Below are 21,961 nucleotides of genomic sequence, written 5' to 3' on the forward strand. Positions count from 1 at the left end.
CCGCACAGCTAAGTATAGTAACAAATGAATGCATGAGAGCAGGGCTGTGGCTCTGTAATACAGCCATCAGCCCCGCTCCTGAGTCCTGACAAGTGCGCTCCATCAGGATGATGCGATGTGGCCAGCGCTGCACTAATGAGCGGCGACACTGAAGACCGAACATGGCAGGCGCACTGCAAAACACTCCCATGTTCTGTCCTCACTGCCTGAACCGCCGCTCATTAGTGCAGCGCCGGCCGCTTCACCTCCTGCTGACCGCGCGTGCACTTAATGTCAGGAGCCGGGCAATAGCTGTATTACACAGCCACAGCCCCGCTCTATAAGGCCTGATTTACACGAGCGTGTGCGTTTTGTGCATGCAAAAAACGCGGCGTTTTGAGTGCGCAAAAGGCACTTAACAGCTGCGTTTGTCATCAATGTATGATGCGCGGCTTCGAGACTTTCTCGCAGCCGCCATCATTTTGACACTCCGTTTGGATGTTTCAGAGAATGACAGCTGTTGTGGGAACCACGCAGTTCGCACGGAAGTGCTTCCGTGCGACCTGCGTGGTTTTCACGCACCAATTGACTTTAATGGGTGCGTGATGCGCAAAAAAACGCAGAAATTTAGAACATGTCGTGACACATGTCGTGACATACTGCCCCATAGCCTAATATAGGTGTGTACGACACGCGTGAAAAGCACGCGCGTATATTACGCTCGTCTAAATGATGCCTAACAGCGGAGATCAGAGAAACCTCTCATCTCCGCCGTTATTCCCCTGAATGCTGCGATCAAAGCGGACTGCAGCATTCAGGGGAAAATGAGAAGGGGGGATGCCCTTGGATCGAATCACAGGGAATTCTGGTGATACGATCGAGGGCCATACTTTATATGGGCAGACAGCGCAGGGTCCATTGAAGGACCCCAGGGCTGTCTTACCATATTTCCTGCTAGGGCATACTTAGGTATGTCCTAACTGCCTGTCTACTATCCGTACACAGGCTAATGTACTGGAATACAGATATATGCCAGTACATTAAAGTTTAAAAATAAAGTAAAAACAAAAGTAATACATTAAAAACAATACACATACACCTTTTTACAATAAACATTAAAATAAGTCTCAATACATAAAATATACACATATTCGATGTTGACGTGGCCGTAATAACCTGCACAACAATTTTTTTTGGCGTCATTTATGATGTGTACGCTGTAAAAAAATAAAATAAAAACTTTCTTTCACTTATTGTGAGGCACAAGGTGTTGTGAATTTAACCTCCATGTGCCTCACATTAATAGTAATTAACCCCATCATGTACCTCACACATTAACCCATTATGACTGAAAAACATGATGGGGTTAATTACCATTAATGTAAGGCACATTCAAAATTCAACACACCTCGCGCCTCACATCAGAAAATGTATGAACTTTTTTTATTTTTTATTACTGTTGGCAAAGTATAGTTTTGGTATCGAAATCGCAATACTACACAAAGAATCAGTATTGAAGTCCAAATTCTGGTATCGTGACATCCCTAGTGCAGGCTCGAGGGGAACTTTTCTTCTGTTTCAAGTGGCGAATTATCAAGGCCCTAAAATTAGGGAACCAGGAAGAGGAGGGCCCAAACATATCTGCTGGAAGCGAGGGTGCCGGATTATACCAGGACAACACTTCGCACCTTTGCAGTTTGGGGAATTCTGCTGGGGAGTGTGGACCAAAAGGGGGATAAGTAAGGACATTTATCAGTGTGACACTGGCCTGTGCATAAAGGATTGCTTCACAGCGTAACACACATCTATGGATTATTTGATTGTTTGTTTTTTTACTCCATTATTATACCACCTAGGGATGTCACGATACCAGAATTTGGACTTCGATACCGATACTTCGATACCAAAACGATACTTTTCCAACAGTAACATAAAAAATAAGTTCTTCCATTTTCTGATGTGAGGTGTAATGAATTTTGAATGTGCCTCACATTATTTGTAATTAACCCCATCATGTTTCTCAGTCATAATGGGTTAATGTGAGGTACATGATGGGGTTAATTACTATTAATGTGAGGCACATGGAGGTTACATTCATCACACCTCGTGCCTCACAATAAGTGAAAGAAAGCAGTTTTTATTGTATAGTTTTTGTTGTGCAGGTTATTACGGCCGCGCCTATACTGAATGTGTATTGAGATTTATTTTAATGTTTATTGTAAAAAAGGTATGTGTATTTTTTTTAAATATCACTATGTTTTTACTTTATTTTTAAACTTTAATGTACTGGCATATATCTATATTATAGTACATTAGCCTGTGTACTGATAGTACACAGGAAGTTGTTAGGACATACCCAAGTATGCCCTAACAGGAAATATGGTAAGACAGCTCTGGGGTCCTTCAATGGATCCTGGGCTGTCTGCCCATATATGGTATGTCCCTCAATCGCGTCACAGGGATTCCTGTGATGCGATCCAAGGGGCATCTCCCCTTCTCACTTCCTCTTGAATGCTGCAGTCAGCTTTGATCGCAGCATTCAGGAGAATAGCGGCGGAGATGACAGGTTTCTCTTATCTCCGCCATTATAGAGCAGGGCTGTGGCTGTGTAATACAGCCATTGCCCCGCTCCTGACAACAAGTGCGCGCGCGGTCAGCATGAGGTGATGTGGCCGGCGCTGCACTAATGAGCGGCGGTTCAGGCACTGAGGACAGAACAAGGGTGTTTTGCAGTGCGCCCGCCATGTTCTGTCTTCAGTGCCGCCGCTTATTAGTGCAGCGCTGTCCACATCACCTCATCCTGATGGTGCGCACTTGTCAGTACTCTGAAACGGGGCAATGGCTGTATTACACAGCCGCAGCCCCGCTCTCATACATTCATGTATTACTATACTAAGCCGTGCGGCCGCACAGCTTCGTATCGAAATACATGAAATAACGGTATCGAACCATTTGAGGATGCACAGTATCAAAGTTTCGATGCATCGTGCATCCCTAAAACCACCTGACTATGCCCTTGATGTACTCTGCCCAGATCACATATGCCCCCACATTCTAAACTGAAATACCAGTAAAACGCCAAACAAAACTACTACCAAGCAAAATCTACGCTTCAAAAGCCAAATTGTGCTCCCTGCCTTCTGAGCCCTACAGCGTGCCCAAACAGCAGTTTACTTCCACATATATGGCATTACCATACCCAGGAGAACCCTTTTAACAATTTTTGGGGTGTGTCTCCAGTGGCATAAGCTGGGCACGACATATTTGCTACTGAAATTGCATATCTGGGGGAAAATTAAATTTTTTACTTTTCACCATCCGCAGTGTAATCATTTATGGAAAAGACCTGTGGGGTGAAAATCTCACTAAACCCCTTAATAAATGTCTTGAGGGGTGTAGTTTCCAAATTGGGGTAATTTCTTAGGAGTTTTTTTTATTATTTCACTCATTTATTAGAGTCCTGAAATTGTGAACCAATACTCTGTAAATAACCAAATTAGGCCTCTATTTCACATGGTACTCTTTGACTCCTGAGCCCTGTCGAATGTCCAGGCAAAAGATTAGTGCCCCATGTAGGGTGATTCTAAAACCAGGAAACACAGCATAATAATTAGAGAGCTGTCTTGTTATGGTGGCAAAAGCTGGGCACCACATTGGCATATCTATGGAAAAAAAATCCCATTTTCACTCTGCATCATCGAGTGCACACTAATTTCTGCAAAACACCTGTGGGATTAACTTGCTCACTACTCCCCTATGTGAATACCTTGAGGGGCGTAGTTTCCAAAATGTGGGCACTTCTGGGGGCAAATGCGATATAGTGACCTGAAACCAATCTAGCAAAATCTGCACTCCAAAAGCCAAATGGCGCTCCTTACCTGCTGAGCCCTACCGTGTGCCCAAACAGCCGTTCTTTTTTTTTTTCCTTTATTTGTTGAGAAAATGAAACCTTTTTAGTTAAATCTACGTCTTATTGAAAAGGGATTGTTTTTATTTTCACTGCTCAATTCTAATAAATTCTATGAAACACCTGTGTGGTCAAAATTCTCACTACACCTCTAGATGAATTCCTCAAGGGGTGTAGTTTCCTAAAGGGAGTCACTTGTGGAGGGTTTCCACTGTTATGTCCGCTCAGGGGCTTTGCAAATGCAACATGGCCTCTGCAAACAATTCCTGCCAAATTTAAGCACCAATAGCCAAATGGCACGCTTTCCCTTCTAAGCCCTGCCATGTGTCCAAACAGCAGTTTATGACCACATGTGGGGTATTGTTTTACTCTGGAGAAATTGCTTTACAAATGTTGCGGTGCTTTTTCTCCTTCAGTCATTGTGGAAATTCTAAAAAATTAGCTAAACCTACATTTACTTTGAAAGAATCTAGATTTTAATTTTTGCGGCCTAATTCCAATTTCTGCAATAAACCTGTGGGGTCAAAATGCTCACTATACCCCTAGATAATTTCCTTGAGGTGTGTAGTTTCCCAAATGGGGTCCCTTTTGGGGGATTTCCACTGTTTCGGCATCACAAGAGCCCTTCAAACCTGACATGGTGCCTAAAATAGAATCTAATAAAAAGGAGGCCCAAAATCCTCTAGGTGCTCCTTTGCTTCTGAGGCCGGTGCTTCAGTCTATTACCACATGTGGGATATTTCCTAAAACTGCAGAACCTGGGCAATAAATATTGAGTTGCGTTTCTCTGGTAAAACTTTGTGTTACCAAAAAAATGGATTAAAAATGAAGTTCTGCATAAAAAATGAAATTTGTAAATTTCACCTCTACTTTGCTTTAATTCCTGTGAAATGCTTAAAGGGATCCTGTAATCAACATCTTACCTGTCAAAATCGCCTGACCCCTCAATGGACGCAGCTGTCCAGAGTTCGTTCCTGTTCTCTTCTTTCCTGAAGTCCTCCTCTGTCAGTAAATGTAGTTGTTTAAACTTTTCCCGCCTTTTATGGTAATTAGTTTTTCCTCTGGGACTCAGCTTCTTAACCCCGCCCACCGCCGCCACCTGTCCGGCCCTGACTGGCTAAGGAGCTGTCAATCAAAAAGGAGGTGGAGTCCACTCTGAGACGCTGGAGGAATGAAAACCTGACTCTTTTCAGATGAAGATTTGACTCTTTTCTGCTCATTTGCATACGGTGTGGGACCACTGAAAAACGGAATACTAAAGCTACAGAGCTTACTTAGAACATATTTATAGCTTAGATGACAATGATTTTTCACCCACTTTCACCAGGTATTGCTGGCTTTATAGCTAAAATGCTGGTGACAGGTTCCCTTTAAACGTTCTAAATGCTGTTTTGAATACTTTGAGGGGTGACGTTTTTAAAATGGGGGTGACTTATTGGGGGTTTCCAATATATAAGGCTCTCAAAGCCACTTAACTGAAATGGCCCCTGTAAAAATAGCCTTTTGAAAATGTGAGAAATTGCTGCTAAAGTTCTGAGCCTTGTAACATCCTAGAAATTAAAAGGATGTTCAAAAAACTATGCCAATCTAAAGTAGACATATGGGGGATGTTAATTAAAACATTTTTTTGTGTAGTATAACTGCCTGTCTTACAAGCAGATACATTTAAATTTAGAAAAATTTTAAATTTTTGCAATTTTTCACAATTTTAGTGTTTTTCTCAAATACTAAATATTCTGAGCAAATTTTTTCAGTAACCTAAAGTCCAATGTGTCACGAGAAAACAGTCTCAGAATCGCTTGGATAGGTGAAAGCATTCCGGGGTTATTACCACATAAAGTGAAACATGTCAGATTTGAAAAATGAGGCTCTGTCAGGAAGGCCAAAAGTGGCTAAAGCGGGAAGGGGTTAAAGTGTCACCTGTATGAAGAATTTGCTGTGCAATCAATTGACTGGTATATTCATGACTATTCTGTTGTGTCCTGATTATTTGTGTATGTATGGCTAATCTCACAAAATAGACAAATTAGACTATATGGGAATTTGACTTGAACTAAGCGCTGAAAATTACAACACACCCTTATTTGCCATTTGAATTGCAATTTTTTGAACGTACGGATGGTTTTCTAATAAAGCCCAGTCTATACGACCATGTAAATCATCCGTCAGGACACAACGTCCGCACTTAAAGAGGCTCTGTCACCAGATTTTGCAACCCCTATCTCCTATTGCAGCAGATCGGCGCTGCAATGGAGATAAGAGTAACGTTGTTTTCTTTTTTTTTTTAAACGAGCATTTTTGGCCAAGTTATGACCATTTTTATATTTATGTAAATGAGGCTTTCTAAAGTACAACTGGGCGTGTATTATGTGCGTACATCGGGGCGTTTTTACTTGTTTTACTAGCTGGGCGTTGTGTATAGAAGTATCATCCACTTCTCTTCACAACGCCCAGCTTCTGGCAGTGCAGACACAGCGTGTTCTCGAGAGATCACGCTGTAACGTCACTCACTTCCTGCCCCAGGTCCTGCATCGTGTCGGCACCAGAGGCTACAGTTGATAATGCAGCAGCATCGGCGTTTGCAGGTAAATCGATGTAGCTACTTACCTGCAAACGCCGATGCTGCTGCAGAATCAACTGTAGCCTCTGGTGCCGATGTGTCCTCGCTCGTCCGACACGATGCAGGACCTGGGGCAGGAAGTTTCTCGAACACGCTGTGTGTCTGTGCACTGCCAGAAGCTGGGCGTTGTGAAGAGAAGTGGATGATACTCCCATACACAACGCCCAGCTAGTAAAAGAAGTAAACACGCCCAGATGTACGCACATAATACACGCCCAGTTGTACTTTTACTGTAAACACGCCCACTTGTACTTTAGAAAGCCCCATTTACATAAATATAAAAATGGTCATAACTTGGCCAAAAATGCTCGTTTAAAAAAAAAAAAACAAAAAAAAAACGTTACTCTTACCTACATTGCAGCGCCGATCTGCTGCAATAGGAGATAGGGGTTGCAAAATCTGGTGACAGAGCCTCTTTAACAAAATTGGGCTGCAGTTCAATGTGACTCTTCCGGTCAAGTTGCAATTGGTCCTGAACAATCTTTTTTGCTGGAGTATATATTATATAAAGACGTTCCCACCCCCTGCATTTACTATAAACATCTTAGAAGTCTATGGGACATGATTTAGGTATGGCTTGGTTAACGTTCAGTGGATCTGTACTTCTGGTTGCTGGACCATAGATGGCACTCTACTAGCACATGTAAAAACAGCACTAATGAATATCCTCTTTTCCATGACGTGACTGAATACTTGCTGTTTTGTTTTTGTTTTTTTCCCCTATAGATAAGTCCAAAGGGAGATGTATGGTCTCTGGGATGTATACTTTACTGCATGACCTATGGGAAGACTCCATTCCAGCATATAACCAATCAGATCACTAAGCTGCATGCTATCTTGGACACCAGCTATGTAATAGAGATCCCGGATATAGCGGAGCGAGATCTTCAGGATGTGCTCAGAGTAAGATTTGTCTATTATTATTATTGGTCAATTAGGCCTCATTTACACAGGGCAGTATTTTGCTTCAGTATTTGGAAGCCAAAACCAGGAGTGGGTCCAAAACACAGAAGTGCAAATCTTTCCATTATACTGTTTACTGTTTTTTATTTTCCATTCTGGTTTTGGTTTCCAAATACTCATCCAAAATGCTGCCGTGTGAAATCAGCCTTTAACCCCTATCCGCACCAGGACGTAACTGTACGTCGTTGCGGGAAGTTACTTCCCGCACGAGGACGTACAGTTACTGAGTTAATCCCGGTGCACACTGTCGGCGACAGTGTGCACCGGGAACCAGGAGGTCAGCTGTCGCCGACAGCTGACACTCCCCTCTTGCCGGCCAGCGGTCCTTTGCCGCTGATTTCGGCGCATTAACCCCTTAAATTCGGCGATCGGGTGCAATCGCCGAATTTTAGGGGTTTCTAACATATCGGCAGACCCCCGTCCGAAATCGCGGGGTCTGCCGATAGTTAGTATGGCAAACGGAAGCCAAACAATGGCTTCCGGGTCTGCCATGGACAGAAGCCCATCAGGACCAACCTTCGGCTGGTCCTGATAGGCTTCCTGTCAGAGTGACAGGAAGTCACTGTGTCGTTCCCGATGCACACTGTCGGCGACAGTGTGCATCGGGAACTTGGAGATCAGCTGTCCCCGACAGCGGACACTCTCCAGTGTTGCCGATCAGCGGCTCATCGCCGCTGATTTCGGCAATTAACCCGTTACATGCGGGGCTCGATTGCAATCTCCGCATGTAGCGGGTTTGTAGCGCATCAGCAGCCCCCATGCAATCGTGGGGGCTTCTGATGCTTGTGATGGCACCTGGGGGCCAGACAACGGCCCCCAGGTCTGCCATGTATGTCAGCCTATGAGGATCAGCCTCTGCTGATCCTCGTAGACCAACTGTCAAAGTGACTGTGACGTCACACTGACAGTTGGAATACATTACACTACCTAGGTAGTGTAATGTATTCTAGCAGCGATCAGAGCTGCAGGTCAAAAAAAGAAAGTGTAAAAAGTAAAAAAAAAAGTTAAAGGCATGGTGTTGCCCTAAAAACATGTTTTTTTTAAAAAAATTAAACATTTAGTGTGTGGGTGATTAAACATTGTTCAAATTTTTTTTTTTTTTTTTGGCACGAGCCATGTAATATTATAAATTATTTCTAATTTATAATACTACCCATTTTTGGCCACTAGATGGGGCTGTTCCCAAAATTGCAGCATTGCAACATTGGGTTAAAAGCCCTCGCTCTAGTGAGCTCTCAGCATCCCCCCCTCCTTTATCCTGGCTAGTGCCGGGATAAACGAGGGGTTTGAAAGGTTTAACCTGCTACACTGCGTGTCGCCATTTTTTGAGGTAACCCACAGTGTAGTAGGTTTACATATAGTAGTAAACACACACAAACACTAACATACATTGAAATCTCTTACCTGCTCCTGCCGCCGCGGCTCCCTCTGGCCCGTCCGCTCCGTTTGCTGCCGCTGTTCCATGTGCACAAGTCCGGAAGCCGCGACCGGAAGTAGTAATATTACAGTCCGGCCGCGACTTCCGGTCCACAGGAAAATGGCGCCGGACGGCGCCAATTTCGAATAGGACTGTGTGGGAGCGGCGCATGCGCAGTTCCCACACAGACGCCGTACACGGACGTGAATGGGACGGGAGCCGTTCACAGTCCCTATGGGACTGTGGCTGCCGTACTCCATGTCTGTGTGTGTCGTTAATCGACACACACAGAAATGGAACAAAAAATGGCAGCCCCCATAGGGAAGAAAAAGTGTAAAAATAAGAAAAAGTAAAACACAAACACACAAATGAATAAAAACGTTTTTATTAAAGCACTAACATCTTTAACATATAAAAAAAATTATTTGCCATGACACTGTTCCTTTAATAAACAAAAATATAAAGTGTAAAAAGTAAAAAAAAGTTAATAAAAATGTTTTATAAAAGTGTAAAAATAAAAGGTTTTGTTTTCCTATAATAAATCATTTGTTATAGGGAAAAAATGAAAACGTTAAAAAAAAGTACACATATTTGGTATCGCCGCGTTCGTAACGACCCAATCTATGAAACTATAATGTTAATTTTTCCGCACGGTGAACGCCACAAACAAAATGAACTGAAAACTGTCAGCATCGCTATTTTTTTGTCACCACCCCTCCCAAGATATAGAATAAAAAGTGATCAAAAAGTTGCATTTACCCCAAAATGGTACCAATAAAAACTACAACCCGTCCCGCAAAAAACAAGACCTCCCACAGCTTTTTTGACGAAAAAATAAAAAAGTTACGGCTCAGAATAGCGTGTCCCAGAAAATAAATTATTTTATAGAAACTTCATTTTATTGTGCAAACGCTGCAAAACTTAAAAAAAACTATACACATATGGTATCGGCGTAATCGTACCGACCGGCAGAATAAATTAAAACGTAATTTATTGAGCACGGTGAACGCTGTAATAAATAAAGAATTTAAAGCGCCAAAATCGCTGTTTTTTGGTCACCCTAGCTCTAAAAAACATCCTGAGGGGCCAAAATGCTCACTATACCCCTAGAAAAATTCCTTGAGGGGTGTAGATTCCAAAATAGGGTGACTTTTGGGGGGTTTCCACTGTTTTGGTCCCTCCGGGGCGTTGCAAACCCGACATGGCACTGAAAACCAATCCAGCAAAATCTGCTTCCAAAATCCAAAAGGCGCTCCCTCCCTTCTGAGCCCTGCTGTGGGTCCAATCATCAGTTTAAGACCACATATGGGGTATTGCCGTAATCGGGAGAAATTGCTTTACAAATGTTGGGCGGCTTTTTCTCCTTTATTCCTTGTAAAAATGAAAAAATTCTATGTTTCCACAGTAAAATAGGTGATTTTCATCTTCACAGACTAATTCCACAAAATTCTGCAAAAAAACTGTGGGGTCAAAATGCTAACTATACCCCTAGAAAAATGCCTTGAGGGGTGTAGTTTCCAAAATGGGGTCACTTTGGGGGGGGTTTCGGCTGTTTAGGTACCACAATACCTCCTCAAACCTGACATGGTGCCTAAAATATATTCCTAAAAAAAGGAGGCCCCGAAATCCACTAGCTGCTCCTTTGCTTCTGAGGCCTGTGCTTCAGTCCATTAGGACACTAGGGCCACATGTTGGATATTTCTAAAATCTGCAGAATCTGGGCAATAAATATTGAGTTGCGTTTCACTGGTAAAACCTTCTGTGTTACAGATTTTTTTTTATTACAAATGAATTTCGGCAAAAAAAATTAAATTTGCAAATTTCACCTCTACTTTGCCTTAATTCCTGTGAAACGCCTAAAGGGTTAAAATATTTTCTGAATGTGGTTTTGAATACCTTGAGGGGTACAGTTTTCAAAATGGGGTGATTTATGGGGACTTTCTAATATATAAGGCCCTCAAAGCCACTTCACAACTGAACTGGTCCCTAAAAAAATAGCCTTTTGAAATTTTATTGAAAATATGAGAAATTGCTGCTAAATTTCTAAGCCTCGTAACGTCCTAGAAAAATAAAAGTACGTGAAAAAAAATGATGCAAACATAAAGTAGACATATAGGAAATGGTAACTAGTAACTATTTTGTGTGGTATTACTATGTGTTTCACAAGCAAATACATTTAAATTTAGAAAAATGCTAATTTTTGCACATTTTTGCTAAAATTTGAAGTTTTTCACAAATAAATATTGAATTTATCGACCAAATTTTTTCACTAACATAGAGTACAATATGTCACGAGAAAACAATCTCAGAATCGCTTGGATAGGTAAAAGCATTCCGGAGTTATTACCACATAAAGTGACACATGTCAGATTTGAAAAAATAGCCTGTGTCCTGAAGGCCAAAACAGGCTGTGTCCTTAAGGGGTTAAGATAAGCCCGCAAGCGCCCAAACTGGTTTTAGACATGTGCTGCACAAGTTGCAAACGGTCCCTGCTTAGAATGTGCGGATGGTAAATCAAACTTGGTTTCCCAAAATATTGCAGGATCCCCATTAACCAAGAAGAAATGATAGAAAACGATATTCTGTATTACCTCCGCAACAGCTATTTCTGCTTGTGACATATATTTGATAATGCTATTGCTTACACTTTGGGCATATAAGCTGGTCAATCTGGGGAAAAAAGGTTAGGCTTTGCTTACATCTGCATCATAGTTTTCATTTATAACAAACCACCACGCAGTCCTAGATCCGTGATAAGACGGTTACCATTGGTGCCTGACAGACCCCATTGTGCATGCAGTTCTATTCTTCCCACCAAATCTGATGGAATTTGGAGACCGCCTCCAACATAAATGTGAATACCGCTTTACATATATCACCCGAATGATACTTTTGCAGAGAAGCCAAGATATTTCCCTATCTAGTGTATATTTAATAAATACGTGTCCACTAAATCCTTATAACTTCACCTTGACAAACTTTTTTTTTTTTTGTATTTTGTTAGCATTTTTGTGAAGTTTAAAAGGAAACTCCCTTTTTAACAGTTAAAATCTACATAAAATATAGTAACTCTGGAAAGACTTTTCTTTACGTGTCTTGGACAGATTGAGTTTTATTTTGTTCTATACACCATTCACACCTAAAGTGAAAATACAAGTTCTGTAAACTTTATGCAGAATAACTGATCTCCCACAATGCTCTGCTCTCTGGTAACAGGAATCCACTAGAAATTAGCAGTCTGTCTAAACAAAACCTTGGGTCAGATTTAGTAAAGCTTTCTAATATTTAGACGGCGTAAACTTAGACCAGGCAGTCAGAAGATGCGGCACGTGGTGCATGCTGTATGATAAATTAGTTGCACCTTGCTAGACATATTAGAAGTTTTTCTCTTCTTTAGAACATCATCTGGTTAACGCCAGTTTTTGAGCAAAAGTTTTGGTACACACTGGCACATTTTTAGCCACCTTCCCACCAAACCACCCCATCTTTTCCTCCAAGTTATGCCCCTTTTTCGAGAATAAATGCCGTGCGCCAGAATTCTAGCGCTTTTGAATGAGTAAATCTGCCCCATTGTTCAATTAAAAATTAGCACAGAATAAGTAAAGCAAAGTTTTTACTAAGATATTCAATAGTTTATGTAGGTTTACGCTTTGGACGCTGCACATATATTGTACACGTTTTACTTTTAGAGTATAGGTTTACCTTTTGTGAACCTATTGGGAAACCACATAATTTAGCAATTCCCTAATCCACATGTATCACTTGACTGGCTCCCTGTACAGATGGCAGCAAATCTGGTAACCGCAAATTACCCGTGAGTAAATTTGTAAACCCTGATGCCTTTAGCAGAATCTTTTCTCTGAATGGAGAGAGACTGAGGATGGGCTATTATTATACCGGTCCGCACAGCCTCTTGGCTCTCTGAATTCTGGTGAAGTCGCTGGGAGGGCAACCATAAAAATGGCATTTCTCTACTGCCCCACTTATTACCCAAATATCTCCTGCTTCAAAGGAGAACAATTCCCTAGTATATTATGAGCTCAAAAATGGGAAAAACACATTCTATATATCAGCAGAACATTCATTTTGAGCAAGTTTTTTTCATTTTTCATGCCAATCCAACTGATAATTTTAACTTCTCAATATTTTAATATGTAATGTAGACTTGTAATGTCACACTAACTAGCTTTTTTTTTTTTCTTAGAAATGTTTAGTACGAAATCCTAAGGAACGCATATCCATCGCTGAGCTTCTAGCTCATCCTTATGTTCAGATACAGCCTCATACACAAACAGGTATGTGCAAGATTTATGCATCTTGATTTCAGGCCTGTATTAGTCCACCTGCATCAAATGAAGAAGCGCCATTGTCTCCAGAGGTTTAACCTGTTTGTGCATAGCACGTAATAGTATGGTACTGACGGGAGTAAGTTCCCACATATCCCAGTACTATTATGGTGCTGACTTTGCGTGCACACTTTGGCTACAGGACCAGAAGCGGGAGCGGCTGACAACCCAGCTGCATTCCCGTTCTAGCCGTGGAGATCAGAGAAACCTAGGTAATGGGCAGAGCACCAAAGGTCCCTTGAAGGACTCTGGGGCTATCTTCTAGACTATATTTACACGACAGTGAAAAAAGCCAACTGTTAAGAAAGCATCCTGTCAGTTTTGCATCAGTGTGTCCCCAAATTTTCATCCATTTCCCGGCCGTGTGACCGTTATTAATGGCTGTTTGTCATCTGTTTGCCATTCGTTTTTCACGGCCGTTAAAAAGACGGTTGAATTTAATTTAGCAATTTTTTTTTTTTGTTTGTTTTTTTTTTTGGTCCCAACCCCCTGAAAACACCAGTGCCTATGTAGCTAGTGCTGCAATGCCTCTGTAAATAGTGCCACAGTGCCCACTGTAGATAGTGCCCACATATAAAGTGCTATTACCCACATAGAACTGCCCCTCCCCCTTAGATAGGAAACGGAAGCCCCGGTCAGAGTGTTGCGGACACTATAGCCGGAGACTCTAACATTACAAAGCCCCTATTGTCACTGTCCATATATGGACAGTGATGTCAGGGATTCTCTCTAGGAGCAGAATCTCTGGCCGGATAAGTCATCAGTATATGATCGGTGCGAGTCCGTACCCCGCACCGATCAGCTGCTCCGACTGCCTACAGGCACCAGAAGTTATTGCACAGTATGCAATGTACGGAGCCAGCAGCAGTTGACTCTGTAGATTGCATAGCGGCTGCCCCTATTCACTTGGATATGGACCAGAGATGCAGCTCGGCCGCTATTCCATGACCGGAGCCATCTGCTTCTGGCATGGACTTATGGTGCCCAGAGGCAGCCGTAGCAGCTGGTGGATAGGTAATCAGCTGTCCGGAAGTGGACAACGCCTTTAACAACCCACATAAATCACTTACATATATTTGGTATCCTCATAATAGTAATGACCTGTACAATAAATTTGTAACACTAAATAAGATAATTGGTCAACCGCATAAAAACGAAAACAAAATAGTTTTTTGTTTACATTTCCTAACTAAGCTTTCAGTTTGTCTTTCCGTTAAGGGGTTAGCCGATGTAAACCTCCGACGGAACCCCTCAACGGAAGGGCTATGCTGATGTGAATAGGGCCTTATCGCGCAAAAAAAAGGCCTGATGTAGCCATATTGAAATAAAAAACTTTCTGACAATCAGAATGTGGGACGACAAAAATGAAAAATTATTTCGGTCCTAAAGGCCAAAACTCTCGGAGTCCCTGCCATGGGTCAATGCGTACCACAGACATATTGTCTAGCAGAATATCTTTTTCTCCTCTGTCTGCCTTTTTAGCTGCCATTGGAATGAAAGTGCCCAGGGTACAAAATACTAAATTGTTAGGTGTGTTATGGTTAATCTGTAAAGAACAATCTTTAATGGTTAACAAGTTGCAGATTATTAAATAAGTTTGGTTGAACTTAAAGCGCAATTCTGTTAACAACATTTCAGTTTAATTCTGCATAAACTATTGAATAACTGTGAATGACTTTACTGTTTTAGGAGTTAGATCATGTTTTACTCCATATAGACAGCTATGTTCATGATTCTGCTGCTTGCTCTTGGAAACTCAGGGGTTAATGGGACCCAACCGCTCTTCTTCAACTGTATACCGGTCATTTGAGCTCCTGCACTGCTCTCTTGTAGACACAAATATTAAAGAAAACATTTGTAACTTAAAGAGGCTCTGTCACCAGATTTTGCAACCCCTATCTGCTATTGCAGCAGATCGGCGCTGCAATGTAGATTACAGTAACGTTTTTATTTTTAAAAAACGAGCATTTTTGGCCAAGTTATGACCATTTTCGTATTTATGCAAATGAGGCTTGCAAAAGTACAACTGGGCGTGTTGAAAAGTAAAAGTACAACTGGGCGTGTATTATGTGCGTACATCGGGGCGTGTTTACTACTTTTACTAGCTGGGCGCTCTGATGAGAAGTATCATCCACTTCTCTTCAGAACGCCCAGCTTCTGGCAGTGCAGACACACAGCGTGTTCTCGAGAGATCACGCTGTGACGTCACTCACAGGTCCTGCATCGTGTCGGCACCAGAGGCTACAGTTGATTCTGCAGCAGCATCAGCATTTGCAGGTAAGTAGCTACATCGACTTACCTGCAAACGCCGATGCTGCTGCAGAATCATCTGTAGCCTCTGGTGCCGGTGTCCTCGCTCGTCTGACACGATGCAGGACCTGTGAGTGACGTCACAGCGTGATCTCTCGAGAACACGCTGTGTCTGCACTGCCAGAAGCTGGGCGTTGTGAAGAGAAGTGGATGATACTTCTCATCAGAACGGCCAGCTAGTAAAAGTAGTAAACACGCCCCGATGTACGCACACATAATACACGCCCAGTTGTACTTTTACTTTTCAACACACCCACTTGGACTTTTGCAAGCCTCATTTGCATAAATACGAAAATGGTCATAACTTGGCCAAAAATGCTCGTTTAAAAAAAATAAAAACGTTACTGTAATCTACATTGCAGCGCCTATCTGCTGCAATAGCAGATAGGGGCTGCAAAATCTGGTGACAGAGCCTCTTTAAATTGTGTTCAGAAGACACCTTCTGCTGCCTCCAGCTCAAACATTTCTCAAATCTGCTGCACTTTTTTTCAACCTTGATGCTTGTACATACCCTCATCATATCCCGCCTAGAATAATGCAACATCCTTCTCTGTGGCTTTCCCTTTTGCAGTCTTCCAACCCTCCAATCCATTCACAACTCCGCTGCACAGTTAATCTCCCTCTCCCCTTATTCATCTACCGCCTCTTCACTTTTAGGGTATGACCAGACGTGGCGTTTTTCTGCAGACACTGTCCGCATCAATGCCGCACATGCGTTGCAGATTCTGTTGCGGCTTTGCCTAAAATGGGCAATAAATTGATGCGGACTAGCCGTTGCGTATTGAGGGGAAAGTACTTCCCTTCTCTCTATCAGTGCAGGATAAAGAGAAGGGGCAGCCCTTTCCCTAGTAAAAGTAATTCATACTTACCCGGCCGTTGTCTTGGCGACGCGTCCCTCTTTCGACATCCAGCCCGACCTCCCTGGATGACGCGGCAGTCCATGTGATTGGCTGCAGCCGTCACTTGGACTGAAACGTCATCCCGGGAGGCCGGACTGGAGGAAGAAGCAGGGAGTTCTGGGTAAGTATGAACTTCTATTTTTTTTTTTTTTACACGTTGATCTATATTGTGATCGGAAGTCACTGTCCAGGGTGCTGAAACAGTTACTGCCGATCGTTTAACTCTTTCAGCACCCTGGACAGTGACTATCTCCTGACGTCGGCTACCAACGCTCCCGTAATTACGGGTGCACACACGTAGTCACCCGTAATTACGGGAGCCCCATAGACTTCTATGGGCCTGCCCGTGCCGTAATTACGGGCGTTTTTACGTTTGCATGCATGGGGCCTCAGTCTGGCTATAGACCTAGAAATACATAGGTCCAGCCAGAATGAAGAAATATCCTGTTCGAAAAAAACAATACGCAACGCAACACACATAATATCTGCGGATTTCATTGCGGAATTTTTAATCTCCATTGAAGTCAATGGAGAAATTCCACAATGAGTCTGCTACACGTCCGCAACAGCCAGTGTATGCTGCGGACACCAAATTCCGCACCGCAGCCTATGGTCCGCAGCGGAGTTTTCCGCCACGTCAGCATGAACCTAACTAAAAGTGTGTAAAACAATGGAGAATATGTCCGCTGCGGACTGCCCTTAGACTTCGCTGCATGTCCATTACCTATCAAATACATTTCAGAACACGGACAATGACCTACAAGGCACTCAACCTGTCCCATCCATGCATCTCTGCCCTAATCTCTGCAATACCTCCCCACAAGTAATCCCTGGTCCTCACAAGACCCGCTTGTCAACACCTCACAAGATTTCTGCTGCGCATCCCCCATATTCTGGAATGCTCTACCCCAGCACAGACTATCACCCTTCAAACTTTCAAAAGCACCCTACAAACCCATCTCCTCAAAGAAGCTTACAACTATATAAGTCCGCTTCTACCCTCACCTCCTGTCTTTCCTCTTTACCCGCAAGGGCTTACAATCCACGAGGGAGAGTCCTCTCTCCTTCTGTACTAGTCTGTCACTCAGTAAGCTCGTCTTTTATTATCATTATTGTACCTGTTGTTTTTACGTTATGTATTAAGACCCATCTTTATGTCATAAGCCCAGCACCCTAGAAGTTATTGGCGCCATAAAATAAATAGTATATTCTTAATTGCAGAAGAACAAGTCCAGAAAGGTAATACAGAGGAAATGAAGCGTATTCTTGGCCAACTCATTGGACTGAATTCACCAAATTCTATATGTAGAGCTGCCAAGGTGAGTGCACATAGTTTAATAGTATCATCAACTTCTACTAGTCGGTACTATATACATTATGTTGGTAATGAGGATTTATTGACCCTCTGTAAAATCTCAAGGTCTCCTGCTCATCTGTCACCCAGGATTTCCCCGGGCATTCCTGACTGCTATCTTATTAGTACAGCATATTCCTAGAGCTGGTGTCAACACTGCATTGTAAAACTTTATAACTGGTAATTCATTGGATGTGTTCACTTTTTCCTTTAGTTATAATGCTTTCAGGGCCATATGCTCATAGATAGTGATTAACAGCCTGCATGTGTGCTTATATAAAAAAAAGAAACCTACCAAACCTTATCCTGGTGAAACTATAGAACACCAGTGATGGTCAAGATATAGAATAAAGTTACAGTACACTGCATGAATGAGTAAACCCCCTCCTAAACCTAGTCAGAGACAAGCGAATTTCCTGAAATTGGGGTTCGATTCTATCGAGCAGGTCATCAGATTAGATTTGGTACGAATAAATTCATTGCGTATCGAAAGTGCCAAGATTGCCCTGAAAAGTCATGCATGACATTCTGAGGTCTTCTAGGAGGGGCTTCCAAACCCTTTTTAAGCTCTTGAGCATTATTTAACCAGACGTATGCCATAGGAAAACATTGTTTTGTAAATGAAAGCATTGCAGTTTTTCGGTCACCTCCCTACCGCCCAAAATATGAAAGTCATCAAAAAGGAGTATATACTCCAGAATTGTTTTAATCTAAACATCTCACCCCACAAAAAAACAGCTTTCACATTGACCCATGGACAGATCAAATCAAAAAGTTATGGCTCTCAGAATATGGCGACACATTTTTATTGAAAATAGTACTTTATGAAAGAAAACTATATAAATTTGGTATCGCCTTAATTGTATTGACCCACAGAATAGGTTAACACGTCGTTTTTACCGCACGGTGAACGCTGTAATAACAAACCGCAAAGAACAATGGAAGAAGTGCTGTTGTTTTTCCCACTCCACCCTTCCAACCCCCCCCCCCCCCAGATTTATTTTTTCCCTTTTCCAGTACATTAAATTGTACCACTGACAAACTACAGCTCGTCCTGCAAAAAACAAGCCCTCATTAGACGGGAAAATAAAGTTATGGGTCTTGGAAGGTGGGAAGAGAAAAGCGAATATTAAAAAAAAAAAATTGGCTGTATCTTCAAGGGGTTAAGCATGGAAGAATTAGAATTAATATTTGGGGTAAACAAAAAAAAAGTAAAACATGTTTATGAAAAAAATGGTTTTTCCCTAAAAAGTGGTTTTATTTAGTAAAAGTGTACAGCTAAATAAATGCACATATATGGTATCGCCGCGATCGTTAGGACTCCAACAATGAAGTTTAAAGCATTGCTTAACCGGCCGGGTGAACGTTAAGGGGTTAAGACCACACGGGCTGGCTGTTGTTTTATCTACTTTTTTTTTTTTTTTTTTTCGAGTGCTTAGATAGCAGTTATTTATTTATTGAATTTTTATTTTTCCCCAGAACTTGTATGATCAATGTAACAGCGGCAAAAGCCTGGATTTAACTGCAATTGGCAAACAGACAAGTCAAAACACATGGACAATGAAGTGATATGAAGTATCAGAATACAAGGCTAAAGATCTGAAACGTTAATATTTTTATGGAGGGGCTCTGGTGGTAACCAGTACATGACTATGACTATCCAAGTCATCTACTGTTACCATGGTAACTTGTAAGCCTAAAAATATATGTGCATTGTCTATATATTTTATGTTCTTTCCAGAACACTATTAGAATTTCTAATTTTAATGGATAGTATATACTTTTTATAAATGCATATTTTCACACGAGATAAACAAACTTATAAAGTTATTTGATCGCTTGACCCCACTCTACGGAGTTCTGTTATGATGGCTGTCTAATTGAGGGGTACATGCAGCAAAAAGGGTACTGGCCCCTAGTGTTTGTGATCATACATTTGGTTATTCCCACACTGAATACCCTCAGTTATAGCATTGATATGATACCATTACCATAATTGCATCAGTTCCATGATCGGCTCATGCATGTATCCTTTAAAGGCCTAAATGTAAATACGCTTTAAACATCTATTAGGGCTTTTTTTTTTTTCTTTTTCTTTTTTTTTTAAATATAAATGTCCCGCTTTTTTTTGGACCAGATTTGTCACACAACTTAAAGAATCATATTCAAAGATATCTGGATGTGCTGATGGCTTCTAAAACATCCCTGAAATAAGTATTCATGGTCCGAATGCATCATTTGTTTTATAACCGCACCAAGAGTATCTTGCACAAAATGTGAATCCCTGTAGAAAATACTTTTTGTAGAGGGTTGTGCATAAAAAAAACATTGTGTACAGTCAACCCTTGGCTTCTGCTCAACATGCTGTAATCTGGAAGTTAAAACATTTAAAAAATCTTTCCCATTGTGGAATTTAATAACCTACGGCAATAAGCCAGTGTCGAGAGAATGAGCCCCGGCTTTGGTTTTTAATTCGAGATGACTGGACCTTAATTTGTCGAAGTCCATGGCAGTTACTAAAACCTACAAGTTCTTTCATTAGTGGGGATCCCACCTCATGGATGCCTACCGATTTCAAAGCTTGCGCCTGTGATTTATTTATATAGAAAAATCTTTTTTTATTGCTCCAATGCATTTAAAATATAAGATTAAGCAAACTTGGAAACGGTCTTGATTAAAAACATCATACCAGTTTGTGTCCATGGCAGACCTATGTGCCGTTATGTAGTGTGTTCCTGCAGTAATGTTACTCTTTGTAGGTTGGCTTCAAGTGGGGCCAGATGGAAGGGTGTACCACATGACTGTAGGATCAGACTACACACTTGGTGTGTTTTGAAGTCTGTAACCATGGAGACACATGGGGTCTGTATAGGAGCTGTATGTGAAAAAGGGTAGGATATATTTATTAAAACTATTTCAATGTTTGCTTTATTTTGTGGTTTTAGATCCAGTGGAGAAATATTAACATTGGTAGTCCTAGACTTTAAGGTATATCTTTCTGGGGATCCTACACAGATTTATCCAACAATCCTTATTGCTCCTGAATTTAAAACAAGTTATAAAACCATTTCTGTTACAATGAATTTGTGTGGTAGAACAGAAGGTACAGAATGGGGTTAGTCTCCATGCTACAAATGGTATCTAACCAGAGTGTAATATAATAGCCAATACTAAACCTATAGGTAGTCATAATAGTTACTAAGAATAAATAGCAAAAACCGGTAACCCCTTCATCTGTAGTGTTAAGCCTGATTGTGTTCTTTTGTGATAGGAGTATATTTATTTCAGTTACTTTCAAGCAGGTTCTTCAGCCTTTCTTCATCGGTCACAGTAAATCTATCCTACTGTTACTGTTCTAGGTTTTATTTTGCACTTTGTTTGTAAATACATGTATCATGAGTTCAGCTATTCATTTCCCTTGAGAAAAGTGTCTTGGGAAATGTACTTTTGTATATTTGTTTTTCCTACCTTAGTCTTGTGTATGTCCGCTTCTGGAACCACAACTTCCGTCTTCCACTGCAAGATGTACATATTAATTTCCTAATGTTATAACCTTTCCTTCTACAATTGTGCCATGGAAATCAGTTTAACATTTAACACGGAAACCATTAAAACAAATATTGTTAATTGATTTCTGTGATTTTGTTTTCTTGGTAATTTTATAAAGATCAAGAAATTGTACTTAACAAGGGCCAAGACAGGTTTCAAGCCGCTACCACCCTTTCTTTACACCGGAATTGGTATTAAAATGTTAAGTTCTTTACTTACAGGGGGGAAGGCACCTCCAGGGGCAGAACATCTTGCGTGGGTGCAGTGTAGACCAGCTACAGCACAGAGGACAATCTCTGGAATCCTTGTTAGACCCACTAGTGATCAGGTCTTTGCTATATTGTTGGCGAGGCCGGGGATCTGGCTGAAAGGTAGGTCACATGGCGTGACTTCAGCGACACTGCAGCAGTCTTGAATTTTCTCCATTTCTAGACAATTTGTCTTGCCATGGGTTGATATACACCCAGGTCTTTAGCTTTTTCCAGCTTGTAACTCGTCTTCTGAAAGTTTTCCTCGAGGCATGGTTCACACTAACCAATCTTTCTTGAGAAGAACAGACTTGTCAGTAACCAGGCACTGTGTGCCTTTATTTAATTGGCAAATCACCACCTGTGAAA

General features: G+C 41.6%; 1 protein-coding gene across 4 annotated transcripts in view; it reads left to right on the plus strand.

Annotated features, from left to right (window-relative positions):
• Positions 1-21,426, plus strand: part of TTK (TTK protein kinase) — an 83,041-nt gene extending 61,615 nt beyond the window's left edge. For all 4 annotated transcript variants that reach the window (XM_075862060.1, XM_075862062.1, XM_075862063.1 and 1 more), the window contains exons 19-22: positions 7,233-7,409; positions 13,091-13,181; positions 17,663-17,760; positions 19,275-21,426. In XM_075862060.1, coding sequence (XP_075718175.1) covers positions 7,233-7,409; positions 13,091-13,181; positions 17,663-17,760; positions 19,275-19,364 — 456 coding nt within the window. In that variant the 3' untranslated portion in view covers positions 19,365-21,426. The remainder of the gene's footprint in view (positions 1-7,232; positions 7,410-13,090; positions 13,182-17,662; positions 17,761-19,274) is intronic.
• The last annotated feature ends 535 nt before the right edge of the window (positions 21,427-21,961 follow it).

This window comes from Rhinoderma darwinii, chromosome 4 (genome assembly GCF_050947455.1).
Source record: "Rhinoderma darwinii isolate aRhiDar2 chromosome 4, aRhiDar2.hap1, whole genome shotgun sequence".
Taxonomy (NCBI): Eukaryota; Metazoa; Chordata; class Amphibia; order Anura; family Rhinodermatidae; genus Rhinoderma; species Rhinoderma darwinii.